Source organism: Hyperolius riggenbachi, chromosome 2, assembly GCF_040937935.1.
Source record: "Hyperolius riggenbachi isolate aHypRig1 chromosome 2, aHypRig1.pri, whole genome shotgun sequence".
Classification (NCBI taxonomy): domain Eukaryota; kingdom Metazoa; phylum Chordata; class Amphibia; order Anura; family Hyperoliidae; genus Hyperolius; species Hyperolius riggenbachi.
This window is the reverse complement of record NC_090647.1, coordinates 152,871,220-152,887,481: the sequence shown is the minus strand read 5'-3', so window position 1 is coordinate 152,887,481 and position 16,262 is coordinate 152,871,220. Positions and strand designations below refer to the sequence as shown.

At 42.7% G+C, this 16,262-nt stretch overlaps 1 protein-coding gene across 6 annotated transcripts in view; it reads right to left on the bottom strand.

The window, feature by feature from the left end:
* FMNL3 (formin like 3) overlaps window positions 1-16,262 on the bottom strand; it is a 170,891-nt gene that overhangs the window by 76,890 nt on the left and 77,739 nt on the right. For all 6 annotated transcript variants that reach the window (XR_011026124.1, XM_068267709.1, XM_068267710.1 and 3 more), the window contains exons 2-3: window positions 5,514-5,597; window positions 3,145-3,225 (exon numbers count right to left, since the gene is read on the bottom strand). Coding sequence is in view for 5 of the 6 variants with exons in the window: in XM_068267709.1 (XP_068123810.1) it covers window positions 3,145-3,225; window positions 5,514-5,597 (165 nt within the window). In the remaining variant the exon portion in view is untranslated. The remainder of the gene's footprint in view (window positions 1-3,144; window positions 3,226-5,513; window positions 5,598-16,262) is intronic.

Sequence of the window (16,262 nt, the reverse complement as noted above, 5' to 3'; positions counted from 1 at the left end):
GATTCAGACACTCCTGCGGTCAAACACATCAGTAGGCTACGTCGTAATTGTACGAATGTAAATGATTATAATTTAGAAGCAATTAGACTGGAGAACGACCTCCTGGAGAAGGGATATCCAAAAGAAAAAGTGGAACAACCCAAAGAAATGGTTAGGCAGAGAAATCGTGATGAATTGTTGGCCCCCACAACCAAACAAGATTGGGATGGAAATGATTTTAGTCTCACACTACAATATAGTGTACAATCAAAAAGAGTTAAGAATATTATCAGACACTGGGACATACTAAAACAGGATAACATTTTGGGAGATTTGCTGCCAGAAATACCAAAGGTTGTATTTAAAAGGGCCCCAAATATTGGGCTCTCAATAGCAACGGCTGCCAATGAATATAAGGGAGACTGTGATGGGATTGGGAAAGGGAGGGGGAGGGTGGGTTTCCAGAGGTGTGGTTTTTGTCTAAATTGTAGGAGGACCAGCAATCCTGGTAGAATAATAGAGGTGGAGGGGCTGGATTCAGTGAAGCACAGGATTAGAGATCAAATAACCTGCACTACATGCGGGGTGATTTACTGCATCCAGTGCCCCTGCCACAAGATGTATGTTGGAAGGACAAAAAGAGCACTACAAAGTAGGATAGCAGAGCATTTTAATAAAATTGAAAAGAAAGGTGATGCACACCCATTGTCAAAACATTACAAAGAAAAACATGGGGGAAGTTTAAGGGGGACAATATTTTTTGGGTTGGAAGTCATAAGCCGTGCACGGAGGGGAGGGGACTATATTCAGAAGATTTCTAGAAATGAATCGAAATGGATCTATCAGTTGGGGACATTGATCCCAAATGGTCTAAACAGCGAGATGGAATTGTTTGCATTTTTTTAATTTTTTTTTAATTTCTTGTTGTAATCTGCAATTGTAAGGATATTTGGAATGGAATATGAGGGACATGGGGCAAATATATAGAGATTTTGAATGAGTAATGTATATGGAAAGGTATTACAGCAATGTAGATAGAGGGGGGCTACAAGAAAATGGAGTCCGGGATCATATGATTGAAACCACGCCCCGGAGAATGGGGGCGGATGAATTTTGGAGTTATACCAGTTATAAAAATGGCAGGATTAAATCGCTCTATAACCTTGAATCCTCCTGAAGAAGGCCGACTGTTTCATCGGCAGAAACGCGTTGAGGTGTTAAATTCAAGTTGATAAAGTGCCCATAAGAATCTGCAAAAGCTTTGGAAGCAGCGTACTGCCAGCGCGCAGCAGCCACCAGCAAAGTTCCAATAGCTTAGTGTGGTGACGTCACCCAATAGCAGTGCATGCCAGAAGCCGGAAGACGAGACAACACAGCGAGCGGACTTCAGTGACTCCTATGCGGAAGTGACGTATGCTGTGTAAGGACGTCAGACTGGTAAGCGGCGGGCAGACGGGGATAACCTGCAGGCAATGAGCGGTTTTGGAGCCGGGAACAAACGGAATGAAAAGTAACTAGAACTCATCAAAGAAATGATATATTTACCTACAAGGAAACTGAGTTTTTCTATTATATCGCTGTACTGAAAGAGAATTTTGACACATAAGAAAAGCGAATTGTGAAGACTTTCAAAGATTGCAGGAACGTTCCTTTTAGTGGTGTATTGAAAAGAGACACTTACACGTGTCAATTGAAGGAGATTAAAACGGACAAACAGCTAGACATAGTTCCTAACCTTAAGGAAAGTATATCCAATCGATTTTAGATAAGAGTGACAGGGTAGGTTAGTTGGAGTGAGTGGAGGGGCCTCTCTACGGTGTGGATGTGTGAAGGAGGTATGCGTGGAAACTGATCGAATTTTTGTTTTAAATTTTAATAAATAGCTGAATATTTTAGCGCGTGTAAGTGATTTATATACAACAGTAGGACAGCCAGGCAACTGGTATAGCATAGAAGGAAATAAATATGGCAGCCTCCATGTACCTCTCACTACAGTTGTCCTTTATGCAACCCTTTAAGGTTAGTTTCTGGGGCTTTGCATTGTGGTAAGTTATAACCAAAATTAACAGTTGCAGTGGCATGCAATGTAATTCAGGCAAAGAAGCAACTGACCAATGTGCACCTTGATTGCTAAACATTGTGCATGTCAACGTGTGTACATAGAGCAACACTCTGCATGTTGTGTGTTGTAATACAAGAATCCCTCCCATCACATCTGACACAGTGTGAACTGTTCATAGCTTTTGACCATAACTACATCACAGTGTGGTAAACTGTATCTGTTACAATGCACCGCAACATCATCACCGCAAACATCAGTGTGAAAGTCCCCTAAAGCAAAGGTATAATGAGAAATATGGAGACTGACGACTTTGAAATGAAAATGCCAGTTTGTAATAAGGATTCTCTACTTTTAAATTAATTCTATGTTCCAGTCCTAATCTCCATCCAACTTCAATGGAAGAAAGCTGGTTCCATGTCAGCGGCTCAAAGTACTGAAGCCAAAAGATCAGCACGACAGCCAGGCAAATGGCATTTTATAAAGAACGCCAGCAATAGCAGTTTCCAGATTTCTCCCACTAGAGGCAATAAATAAACACCACAGCATTGCCAGCCCCATGCGGTCTGCCTATGTCCAGTGTTCCTCGAGCTCTCTGCATTTCTTGGATGGATTTACACTGTGACTAGCCAAACCACTGGCGGAGCACAGCAGTATGACGGACCACTCCATTATGTGTGTTTTATACAGTATGTGCCTCTGCACTACACGGCATTTATACATGCCCTTCTCCACATGCCTGGCCAACCTACCCTCCCATAGATAGACATAATAGAGTTTGCATCTTCTATGCTGGCAAACTTTGGAATAAAATCGCATTTTACAAAAAATAAAATTTGACTTCTAAGAATGCTAATATAAAATATTACATATTAAAACTTTCTAATGTCTCCTAAAGAAAAAAAAACCTTTTTATTTCCTAATCAGTCTTCCTGCGGGACTAAAAAACTTGCCATTCGTTATAATTATTACAAGTTAGAATCATGCATAAGACTAGGATTGCTGTTACACCACCTAGTGGAAGATAGAGGCACAGACAGAGAACACAAAATGTCATAAAGACAAGAAATTCATACCAACAAGAAGAGAGTTATAAAATGGGTTACCTTTCGTGTGACTCCAGGGTCTAGGAATGATTGCAGTTTCTGGATGTAGGTGTGTGGGGGGTTCTTCACTTGAAAACGTTCCTAATTTACAAAAGACATAGAAAATACATTACCACACATAGCTTAATACATTACAAAAATAAAAAAAAATAAAAAAATTGACAGTTGGCTTCTTTATAATCAATATAAATAAAAGGAATGTGTTATAATAAAAGGACACAATAAAACTTACTATAATAAATTGCCTGCAACAAGTTTAATTACCCCCAAAGACTAGTGTTTTTGTGTTCAAATTTGGCATAGCCCGATTAATAATCCCTGAATACTCCCACCTTCCACTTTTCAGCATCAAACAAGAGGGCAGGGTCAGGAGGAGTTCCCTGGCTTGCGACTCACATTGGGCTTAATGCGATTCTGATACTTTCTCCATCCAAAACAAGAGCAAGTGTCAGTCACATAAACTGCAACGTGACTCGCAAGCCAGAGAACTCCTTTAGATCCTCTCCTCTTGTTTGTTGCTGAACAGTGACTGACAGGATTATACAGAGGATTTGAATTGGCTATGCTAAATTCAAACACCAACACTACCCTAGACAAACCCAAATACTCAGGGCATGTACCATGTTGAGAAGCTTGGGTTTAAGAAGGGGACAATCCTAGTAAGTGTGTGCATAGCTGTACAATCAAGGGTCACACTCTAATTTCACTATAGGTTCCAGTCCAAAGGCACATGGGGGAAGACTAGTGTCTGCTGGGCTCAGGGCCGGCGCTACCATAGAGGCAAAGGAGGCAGCTGCCCCAGGGCCCCAGAGCTTGTAGGGGCCCCCAGTGGCTACAAGAGGAAAAAAAACATTTTCAAATCGACCTTATAGTTTTTGAGAAAATCGATTTTAAAGTTTCAAAGGAAAAAAAATACACCTTTAAAAACCAGCCGACTTTAATGGTTAATAGCAAATCCACCTTAAATTCTAGAAACCCTAAATTTGCAGGATATGTTAAGGAGATCATTGGGAATAAGAGGAAAAAACAATTTTTCAAAAAGACCTTATAGTTTTTGAGAAAATCGATTTTAAAGTTTCGAAGGAAAAAAGCATACTTTTAAATGCGGTAAATGTCACTTTTAGTACCTAACAGTAGTGCAATTTTACATGTATTAAAAGAAAGAGCAATACATTTCCTGACGGGGTTTCCAGGGGGTCTATACGCAGCTGCAGCGCTTTGGCCAGGGATCGCTTTACAGCTGCAATATGGCTGTATGAAGATCCCTGGCATTTTTTTCCTATTTTCCCAATTTTTTTTTTATGTTTAGAGTGTGGGAATTTTTTCTTTAAAGCTCCGACCGATTGGGGCTTCAAACCCTGACTACCAGGTTTATTTTGCCCTGGGGCCCCATTGTTGCTTAAACCGGCCCTGGCTGGGCTTTAATGCAAGAGTAGAAAATCTCCACATTGCCCATGAAGTTCTGCAAAAAGCTTTTCTGACTAGCAGTTAGTTCAGTCTAATTACTGATCTATACAGTGATGACAGGTGTCGGACTGTTTTTTTATATAATTCATAATTCTAGACCTAAAGGCATTTACAGTTCACAGCCTACCCATGGGCCAGTTCAGAGAATAATATTTTGCACCAGTAAAGAAACCTGCTTAACCACAGGGGAAATAGAAGGGAAACCTGTAGTGAGAGGTTCTAAATCACAACAGATGTCTGCTACATTTGGCGTTATTAGCATCTCACTGACCATTTTTAGAGACCACGCCGAGGCCTCTTCATGTCACGTGCAAGGTCTGGGGAGCTGGGATGGTGTGAAACATGGTGACTTAAAGAGGCAACATAGTAACAGAGCAAAATGTAGGAGATTATTCTGGATACCCACTTTTACATACATTTTTCTGGTTTCAGCATCAGAAACAATTTCTCTATCTAAACATAGCTGTATATTGGTATGCAACTGGCCCTCCTTTAGCCTAGGCTGTTTAGTTATGCACAATTCTCCACCCAGAGCATTCTGGGAGACTAGGTGTTATTTCTACCAAGTTTGTAACACACAGTGAACAAACTGATGCATCTGCTAGCAGTAAAGATGCCACTTGTGATGACATGAGAACCCACATGTCGGCACGCGTCTGAACAGATCCTATGTTTAACATAGGCTCTGTCAACATGTCCATTGATCTGTTGTAGTGTGTTACATGAACCAGACTGATGTCCAGTGTGAACTATATCTCGGGCAAAATCATTTCTGTATGACCCTTGAAGGATTTCTTTATTGGGCATTAGCAGCTACTTTGGAATATTTATCATACGATTACATGTAAATGCTCACAACATGAGGTCCATTTTTCTGTAACCCATGTGGGCTTTCAGCTTACCTGGTCACAGATGAGATCCCACTTCTTTTCATTGTCGTACTGACGCAAGAGTCGTGCTTTATCTGGGGGAAGATTCATAGAACTCTGGAAGAATGAAACAAAAAGAGAAATTGTTACAATGGTTCCAAAATACTGAATGGTAAGTTCATCCAAATCATTTTCCATAAAATGTATATCCAGGTTTCACAACACTCACCATGCATAATAATTCAAGCCTTTTATGAACTTAGGTGCTGAAGAATTTTACACTTATTTGCTATATTTTTTCAATTTTTTTCTCCAGTAAAATGTAGGAAAACTACTCCATGATCCCACAAGTCTTTCAGCTTCTTTACACTGTACACCGGTTTATTGCAAAGTCACAGGTGTTAAGTAATCACGGTCTATGCCAGGGATTGACAACTTGCTGGAGAACACAGGAGCTACACAATCAAGTGAATTACCAGTAGATATGTGACTGCAGATTTCTTAGCAAAAGTATCAAAGCATACACAATTTGTAAATATCCTATTCAGTCGCAGATGTAAAAACATAAAAACGTTAGCTTAGTAAGCAGAGTGTTCAAATGTTCTCTTTATCCCCCTGCCAAATGTGACATATGATCTTAAAGTGGACCCAAACTCTTGCACAAGACAGAAGGAAAACAGAGAGAAATGCACCCTGTATGTATTCAGAGAGTTTAGGCTGTCTAATTCCCCCTCATTTGTGTCTAATCTCAAGTTGTAAATTGATCCTCCTGTGTCACATGACCGCCTATGGCAGATAAGCAGATACACCCACTTAAAAGCACTGGCTGTAAACAATATGTCTGCTTCCATGAATCAAGAAGTAGAAATTGTGCAGATTTATTTTAGGATTTGTATCGGCTGTAACAAAGAAATGTTTTTTGTTTAAAGGTTATTATGCTGCTGTGTATCTTCTAGAGCAGAGAGGACTTCTGAGTTTAGGTCCACTTTAAAAAGTACTATTTTAAAGATGTTGGTCTTATGACTCATACCATTTAGCTGGATTAAAGTGGATCCGAGGTGAACTTTACTCATTGCATATTTGTGTTCCTTTCCTATTGTTTATAGGGCATTCCTCAAGCTAAATACTTTTTTGTTTTGTTTAAATACTCTAAACTAAAAAAGCCATGCCCACAGCCATTGATTTCAGAGGCAGAGGGGAGGAGGGGGGGGGGGGGGGGGCTGAGTGCTCAAGATGCAGATAAGCCTGCCTCTGTGTAATATTTACAAACAACATGGCTGCTGTCATTGTATCACAGGAAGAAATAATCATTTTCTATTAAAGCTGGTTGCAGCTAGATCTAAACTTTAGATAAGATATATAGACAAGTTACTTTTTATAGTTAGTTTATCATCTCGGATCCACTTTAAGTCAGTAATAGGCTCTACGAGAGAAGCCCCACCTCCTCGATGCTGGAGTGACAGCAGTGGGGCGGGGCCACTACTTTTCTCTTTGAGGAAACTGCCGCCTGTAATAATGGAGTTTGGGCTGCTGAAAGTGGTTAGTGCATTAACTCGTAACCAAGTACTAAGTGATTTATATAACATGTTTCTAGTACTATCACAGGACTAGAAGTATTTATGCCTGGCATTAGACTATAAAAAGTCTGTATCCCCAAAGTTATACCGGCTATTATAAATTTATAATACTGGCTATTATAAATTTATGAAAGCAAGTTTAGTAGGGGCAGAATTCCTTCCTTCAGAAAGTTCTGCACTACGCACAACACACTACTTATACTATGCTAGAGCGGTGCTTCTTATTATAATTTACATAGCTCCTGGGATCTATCCTGCCCTGGTCTAACCAATCAGCTTCTGCTATTTTGAGGTAAAGTTCCTGCCCTTCTTCCTTGTATGATCAGTGGCTGTCCAACCTATCTGACTCTGTGCTCAGAGCTCCACCAGAAAAGCCTGCTGAAGACAATATTTCTGTTCCTCTGCATTATCCAGTGGAACGGATGACACAGCATCTAGACAGCTTAGGGAATATCATAAATGGGTGTAGCTCGTATCTTTTGAAGGACAGGAATTTCTAAAAAGATAAAATTATAATCTTGTTAAAGAGAATCTGTATTGTTAAAATCGCTCAAAAGTAAACATACCAGTGCGTTAGGGGACATCTCCTATTACCCTCTGTCACAATTTCGCCGCTCCTCGCCGCATTAAAAGTGGTTAAAAACAGTTTTAAAAAGTTTGTTTGTAAACAAACAAAATGGCCACCAAAACAGGAAGTAGGTTGATGTACAGTATGTCCACACATAGAAAATACATCCATACATAAGCAGGCTGTATACAGCATCCCTTTTGAATCTCAAGAGATCATTTGTGTGTTTCTTTCCCTCATGCACTGAAGTTTCAGGCTGCTCTTTTCTTCCTGCAAACAGCTTTGCCCTTGTTTGTAATTCCTCAGTATGTGAAAGCCCAGCCAGCTCAGAGGACGATTTATCCAGCTGATTAGAGCAGCTTCTCTCTTCTCTCTTATCTAAATAACACACAGGCAGTGTGCATAGAGGGGCCAGAAAGGGTGAGTTCATAGCAGAACCACAACACTGAAGAACTTGGCAGCCTTCCAGACACAGGCCGACAAGTCTGACAGGGGAAAGATACATTGATTTATTACAGAGACTGTCATAGTAGAAAGTGCTGCAGTTAGCCAGAACACATTAGAATAGCTTTTGGAACATGTAGGCTGATAAAAAACAGGATGCAATTTTTGTTACGGAGTCTCTTTAATGAAACTCAGGTCAATTAAACTCCACAGAATAGGTCATGATTCTTTTTCTTATCTTAACGGTGACATAACTTGTTTAGGTTTGTAACGAGCATGGAATTGCGATGTACTGCTGGGTTACACTCTCGGAGATTACTCGTTTTGTGGCTCTTTAATAGGAGCAGCATGTGATAATCATATGTAGCTCACAGAACTATGGAAGGATTGTTGTGTGTTCCCAATCCTGTAACACAAGGGACACATCAGAACTTGGATTCCTGGCAAACAAAATGGAATACCCAGCTCATCCCAGCTCACACGCCCTGAGCTCCACTCCACATTTGGAAAGAGGTGGTTTTGTTGAGGCCTGGCCTCATCTATGATATGTTATTAGTGCTGTAGGGGGGAGTTTCCTGACTGGAGTTTCTGCTGCTGTTGGTTATCAGATCAATCAGCATAACATCCACTGTAAGCAAGAAATATTCCCACACAGAAAAGTCACAGCTTACCATCTACTACAGACAGCAGGGAATAAAAAAAAAAGGACTCTAAAAGACTGGCAAACTAAATCAACCAGAAACTCAGGCAACCCCTGCCTGTCTAATCACACTAATTGCTGCAAGCAGCTCTCCCACCCAAAAAGACTTCTAAAACCCAGATATAGAATGGATAAAATATTCCACAAGTTTCATGGTTACAGTCCTTGAAATCTGCATAAAAAAATAAAGGGAAAGAAAAAACTATTCTTCTACATGTACAGCAAAAGAGAAGAAATACATGAGTCCAAGTACAAAACAACAATACAATAACATTTCTATAGCGCTTTTCTCCCATAGGACTCAAAGCGCTTAGGCTCTCTCAGATTCAGTAATTAGTAGGATGAAGTATTCACACAACAAAAGTTATATTTCTGCAAATGCCAAACTGAACAGGTGGGTTTTCAGTCTGGATTTAAACACGTCCAGGGATGGAGCTGTCCTGATCTGTTGAGGTAAGGAGTTCCAAAACGTAGGGGCAGCATGACAGAAGGCTCTGGGACCAAAAGTTTCCAAGTGGACTCTGGGTATGACTAGATTATTAGAACCTGTTGATCTGAGAATGCGGGGATTGCTACGCAGCTGCAACATATCTTTCATGTATCCAGGGCCTAAATTATTCAGGGATTTAAATGTCAGTAGGCCGATCTTGAATAGGACCCTCCATTCTATAGGTAGCCAGTGAAGGGAGTGCAGGACTGGCGTTATGTGGCAGTGACGGGGTTGGTTGGTTAGCAGTCTGGCAGCAGTATTCCGCATCAGCTGTAGTCGGTACAAGACCTTTTTTGGAAGGCCAGTGTAGAGAGCATTGCAGTAGTCCAGTCGGGATGTGATGAAGGCGTGGATTAAGGTTGGCAGATCTTCTGGGGGTATGAGGTGCTTGATTTTTGCAATGTTCTTCAGGTGAAAATAGGATGATTTCACCACAGCAGAGATTTGAGTTCTGAACTTTAAATCCCAATCAATTAGAACTCCCAGGCTACGCACATGATCAGAGCTGCGCAGATCCGTGCCTCCTATTCCCAGTGGTGAAGACTGCAAGTTAAGTTGTTTTGTTATCATGCTCTGCCCTCCTATCAGAAGGACTTCAGTTTTGTCTGCATTTAGTTTCAGCCAGTTGTCATTCATCCATTGCTGTAGTTCACGTAAGCAGGCGTTTATAGTTAGAGTTGGGTCTGTCACACCAGGCTTGAAGGAAAGATATAGTTGAGTGTCGTCTGCATAGCAGTGGTATGTCAGGCCATGTTTTTGGATTAGTTTTCCCAGCGGTAACATGTAAATCGTGAAAAGCAGGGGAGAGAGGATTGAGCCCTGGGGCACCCCATACCTAAGTGATACAGGGGTGGACAGGAAGGGCCCCATAGACACTTTGTGGGTTCTGCCACTCAAGAAGGATTGGAACCACTGAAGAACTATGCCATCAATGCCGCAGTATTCCTGTAGCCTGTTTATCAAGATGTCATGGTCAACTGTATCAAAGGCTGCAGAAAGGTCTAGCAGTATGAGGATGGAGCACTCTCCTCTGTCTCTTGCCATGAGCAGGTGGTTGCATATTTGGATGAGGGCCGTTTCAGTGCTGTGGTGTTTCCTGAAGCCAGACTGGAATGGGTCATAACTGTTGTTTTGTAGGATTTTGGCTTCTAGCTGGAGGTAAACAGCTTTTTCAATTAGCTTGCCCAGAAAGGGAAGGTTAGAGACAGGTCTGTAGCTGGTCATTGCATCTGGGTCAGGGAGGGTTTTTTGAGGAGAGGCCTGATGATTGCTTCCTTCAGTAAAGCAGGAAATATCCCTGATTTTAAGGAACAGTTAACAATTTTTAGGAATACCGGTACGAACAGGTCGGGGCAGTTCAACATGAACTGTGTTGGGCCAGGATCTAGGTCACAGGTAGTTAGGCGGACATGAAGGAGGATGCTTGATGTGACTTCTTCATCAATTTCTTTGAAGTTTGACCAAGGTGTTACATTGTCTCTGCTAATGGTCTTCGGCACTATATTAGGCTCAGATGCTGTAAGTTGGATGTCGGACCTTATAGCGGAGACTTTGTCTGTGAAGAAATGGGCAAATTGGTCACAGAGGTCCTTTGAAGACTCGATGTTAAGTTTTTGACATGCCGGGTTGCAGAGTTTTTCCACTGTGCGGAACAGTTGGGCTGGTTTGTTAACTGCATTTGCAATCTCTTGTGATAGAAAGGATGATTTTTTTCCCGTGATTACCTTTTGGTAGCTCTTCAAGTGGAGGATTAAGTCATGTTTGTAAGTAATTAAAGATAGTTAGATGTGAATACAAAGACCACTAACCTGACATTCCTAAGCTTTTAGTTTCAACTTGAACATCATCTAGTTCTAGATAGAGTGATGAAGGGTTATATCCTCTGGCAAATGTAGGAAAAAAGCACCACTCAGCAGCCCAGAATCCAGAGAAATACCACCTCCAAGCCAGCCAAAAGCTTTCATGGGGCATTCAAACCAGCACGGGCCAGCATCAAATCAGGTTACTTTATCACATGCAAGATTGAGATTGTTAAGTTTCAAGCCTTATTGTAGGTTCGTAGGAATGGCAGTTGAGTCCCCAAAAGGAGGCAATTTCCTACCACTTCCATCACACCTATGACAGCAGAAGTCACGTTAATGTTCCCCCACACGCACACAATCATTAAAAATGTAGGCCTTCAGATGCCCATACACCTGTCAATTTGCCATTAGATGGACCTTGATCTGATCAAAGAGGGATCTATTGCCTCCCCCCCCCCCCCCCCCCCCTCCTGTTTTTACCTCTAGTAATAGTACATATACACAATATACAGTGTGCAATGTTTCCAAAGTGTACAAATAATAAGCCCAATCACAAGATTGCAGGTCATGGGCATGGAATTCCCATGATGTCACATAGGGCTATCAGAGAGATTTCATTTTATACACACGAATCGTGACTCGGACAAGATCTGTGGTTCCCCTTTCTGTCACACAACCTTATGACTCTTGCTGACAGCTCAATGTGCTACTCAAGGGATACAGCAACAGGACAAGCTTCCCATTTTGTGTTGTGCTACCCATGCAAGCAGCAATCTGTTGCAGAGGTTACACACATTACTCATGATGGGAAACACCTCTGGGAATGGGACTTTATTACAGATTCCCATTTCCCTGCACATGTTGAAATAACTGCTGCCCAAGCGGTAAAAGTTGCTTCTGCTTTGAAGATTTGCCATCTGTTACAATACGGCAACTCTCACAATTTGGTGTTGCGTTCCCTGTAAAAACGTGATCGCAACTGAAGGGGAAAGTTGCATTGCGCATTCACAATCTCTCTCCCCTGTACATCTCCTCACTAGTTACCAAATACCACCCAACCGCAATCTCAGATCTGCACATGACCTTCTTTGTCCTCCTCTAGAATCACCTCCTCACATTCACATATATATAAGATATCGCATGCGCTTCACCCCTCCTCTGGAATCCCATTCCACAACACATCCATCACTCTCCAACCTTTGAAATCTTTTCCGACAAGCATATACTCTAAAGGCCCATACACACGTCCGATTTTTCCGGACGGGTCGTTTGAACGTCCCGTCGTTCAGTCGTCCGCACGCCAAATCGGGCGTGTGTACAGACCGTCGTTCGGGTGATAAGACTGGTCTTGAGCGATCCACCCAGCGGTTCCGACTTGTGTATGGGCCTTTACTTAGATCAGGGGTCTCAAACTCGCGGCCCTCGATACAATATTTTGTGGCCTGCGCCGGCAAAAGCTTCCTTATAGTTTGCTTCAGTGCTCCTGCTCCCAAGTAATCCGCCGCATCCCCGCCGCTAAACGAGGGCTGCAGAACCCCAAATCACCCGGGGGGAAATCCGCCGGCATTCCATCTTTCAGCTCTGCCCCTCCTGATGTCAATCGCCGCACGGATCGCCGCCTCTCCCCACCCCTATCTGTGAAGGAAGAGTGAGAGGGGCGGGCAGAGGCGGCGATGCGCCGCGATTGACGTCAGGAGGGGCAGAGCTGAAGCTGAAAGCTCTGCTCCTTCCAGGAAATGCCGGCGGATTGCCTCTTGGGCAATTTGGGGGCTCTGCAGCCCTCGTTTTGCGGCGGGACACGGCGGATTACTTGTAATGGGAGCACTGAAGCGAACTATAAGGTAAAATAGGCAAAATAGTTTGCTTCGGTGTGAATTTGATTTTGAAATATAAATCAATGCAATGGGGGGGGGGGGGGGCGCGGGGTCTGCTGATTGCGAAATCCCTTATGCGGCCAAGCCTCATCCTGACTTTGCCTCCTGCGGCCACCAGGTAAATTGAGTTTGAGACCCCTGACTTAGATCATTCCACCTTCGACCTCTGGCCAAGTTGTAGTCCTTACTAGATAACCTATAAACACACTGCCTCTAAGTATGCATATTGCATACTACCCAACCTCTTGTACACCCCCCCCCCCCCCATTCCTTTAGATTAAAAGCTTGCAAAGGCAGGTACTGATCCATAAGCAGACTGTAGACAAGTGAAGGCTGAATACTGCAGTGAGCTTCTGGTCATCTGAATAATAGAAAATGAGTTTGCTTTCGGGCATTGACCTGTCTTGCAATAACATCTTCAGAAGGCAGTAAGGGACACCACACTCAGCAGTCACACACAAAGAAGAGGGTCTTTCTATCCATAACTACTTCTTCAGGGTTAAGCAATGCATATACTTAGAACCTGGTAGAGATCTAAAAGTAAGTTATATATGTGTATTGCTCAAGCTTTAAGATAAGTCCTAAACTGCATCATACATCAGTGAGCGGTTATGTATACAGTACCAGGACGAGTGCAGGAGCTTTATAATGAGTAGGCAGAATGGCCGCATTCATGTGCACTCTTGCTGAGCTGGAACACATCTGTGTTAGCTCCCTGCGAGTCCCAGTACTCCCTCCTCAGCTCTACACTTACATACACATCCCCACTGCTTGTCTCAAATTCCAGATTCCCAAACCCACCTTTAAACATCCACCCCCTTCAACCTCAGCCCTGAAAAGTGCCCCTTCTGCAGTTGGGAGCTAGCAGACAATGAGTTATTTTCAGCCAGAGTCTTCTAACAGAAGCCAGCTGGCCCATCACTGAGGGTGCAATGTTTTCAGAAATCACAAGCTCCTCTGTGCAGGTTTAGATGCTGCCTCTGCAACCCCCCCCCCCCCCAGTCCACCCCCAGCTTAAGTTTCAGCTCACACTCTGAGCCCTGACAAACCAGCATGCTGTACTCTAATTCTACAGTGCAATGGCAAAACGCTAATGTGCGTGTTCATGGTACTACTTGTGTTATGTGTTGCAGTCGACAAACTGAACAAATGGAATGGAATACAAATGAGTTCCATACTCTCGTAAACAAAAAAATGTAAGAAAGTATCAGCCATACCCTGAATTGCATACCCAAATTGTAAATGCTCTTTATACTGTAAGGTTATTTGCATACATTTGTAAACATTTTTATTGCAATTTTGTTGCGTTTAGGCACACTAAATCGCAAGAATTCCTATGGGTCCATTTCTATTAGATGTGAAATTTGCACCCCACCCATAAAAAAATGGGACAGCAGTGTTATTATTTTCTGGAGGGGGCTGCAAATGGAGAGCAATGCATGGAATAGGAGAGCTTCTACTCAAGGAAGTTACACATGGTAGACCGCAGACCTCAAAACAATAAAAGAAGGGATCTCAGACAATAAGTGACGCGCAAACGACATCAGCGCACATTTATATTCAGCAACAGCACAACACCAGTCTTCCAATCAGATCATTACCAAAAGCAAGAATATGTGGAAACGGAAGTTAAAAATTCGCAACATGTGAGGAAGTACAAAATTCGCAACATGTGAGTAGGTTGAACAGATCGGTTGTTTGTCATCATACAGAGATATAGATCAGTATTGCAATCGGTCTATCTTTTTCTGCCTCTTGAGCATTGTGCACACGCTAGATGAAACTTAGCAGAGGTGGACGAGAACGATATCCTCTGTCGAGAATCTAGTCTGTGTGCAGCAGCTCCCGATGCTCCTGATGTCACAGTCAGCGACCAGCCTGTTTTCCCCACTTCTGCAATGTGACATCGCACCTGCACAGCAACAGAACAAGTCACTAACCTACACAGCCTACGCCCTGCAATGTTGCCCGCTGGGCAACATGCCCCATATGCGTGTATAAGGTACCCAAGCAGTCTAGAGACAGTTAAAACGTTTTACAGCTAATACATTTTTAAAGGACAAACTAACGACACTTTGAAACATTCTCCAGTGTGGAGTCCAGTCACCATCGCCACCTTAGATTCCCTGGGAACAGAAATGTATGCACTATGCTACCAGATTACAACAAAGGCGTTTCCACTCCTATTAGCGGGCAGCATGGTGGCATAGTGGTTAGGGCCTGAGCCCACTGACGCAGTTGTGTCCGCTTCTGTCCGCTTTTCAGCATCTGTAACATTGATGTGTAACTGAAAAGCGAACACAACTGTGTCAGTGGGCTCAGGCCCTTGTCGCTCTCGCCTTGCATCGCTGGGTCCCCGGTTCGAATCCCAGCCAGGTCAACATCTGCAAGGAGTTTGTATGTTCTCCTCGTGTGTGTGGGTTTCCTCCGGGTATTCCAGTTTCCTCCCACATCCCAAAAACATGCAGATAAGTTCATTGGCTTCCCCCTAAATTGGTCCTAGACTATGATACATGCACTACATGATATAGACATATGACTATGGCAGGGACTAGATTGTGAAAGTCAATGGAAAAAATGTAAAAGGCTGCCATTCTCACAGTAATCAAGCCAGAGTCCCCACACTTGGCACAGGTGGTCACTTCATGACCGAGGTTACAAATCCAGGAAAAGTGGGTGGAGAATAAAACAGCAAATCAAATTTCAGCCATTCATTTTAAAAGGGAAAATGTAAACTGCAGCCATTCTTAGACTGTTAATGGCAGGGTTCTCAAACTTTCCACACTTGGTCACTGGGTGAATGCGATTAAGATTCAAGAAAGTGGGTGGAGCCTACAACAGCCAATCAAAATTCACCTGTTGATTTTCAAGGGGAATATTTAAACTGCTGCTATTCTTACACTGTTAATGGCAGAGGATTCAAACTTGCTACAGTCGGTCATTGGGTGACTGGGGTCCAAATTCACTAAAGGGGCGAAGCCACAAACAGCCAATCAGATTTCCTTGGTGGATAAACCACTTCCATTCACACATTTTTGATGCCGGGAACCTGAAAGCTCACAAACTTGCTCTTTGAGTGACTGTGTGTTCAGTTCACAAAAAGTTGGCGGAGCCAAAAACAAATTTTACTGGAAAAATATAAACTTCAACCATTTTTACACCGTTAATGGCAGGGATCTCAAACTGCACAGTTGGTCACTGGGTGAATGAGATTAAGATTTTGGGAGGTGGGTGGAGCCTACAACAGCCAATCAAAATTCACCTTTTGATTTTCAGAGGGAATATTTAAGCTGCTACCATTCTTATACTGTTAATAGCAGATGCCTC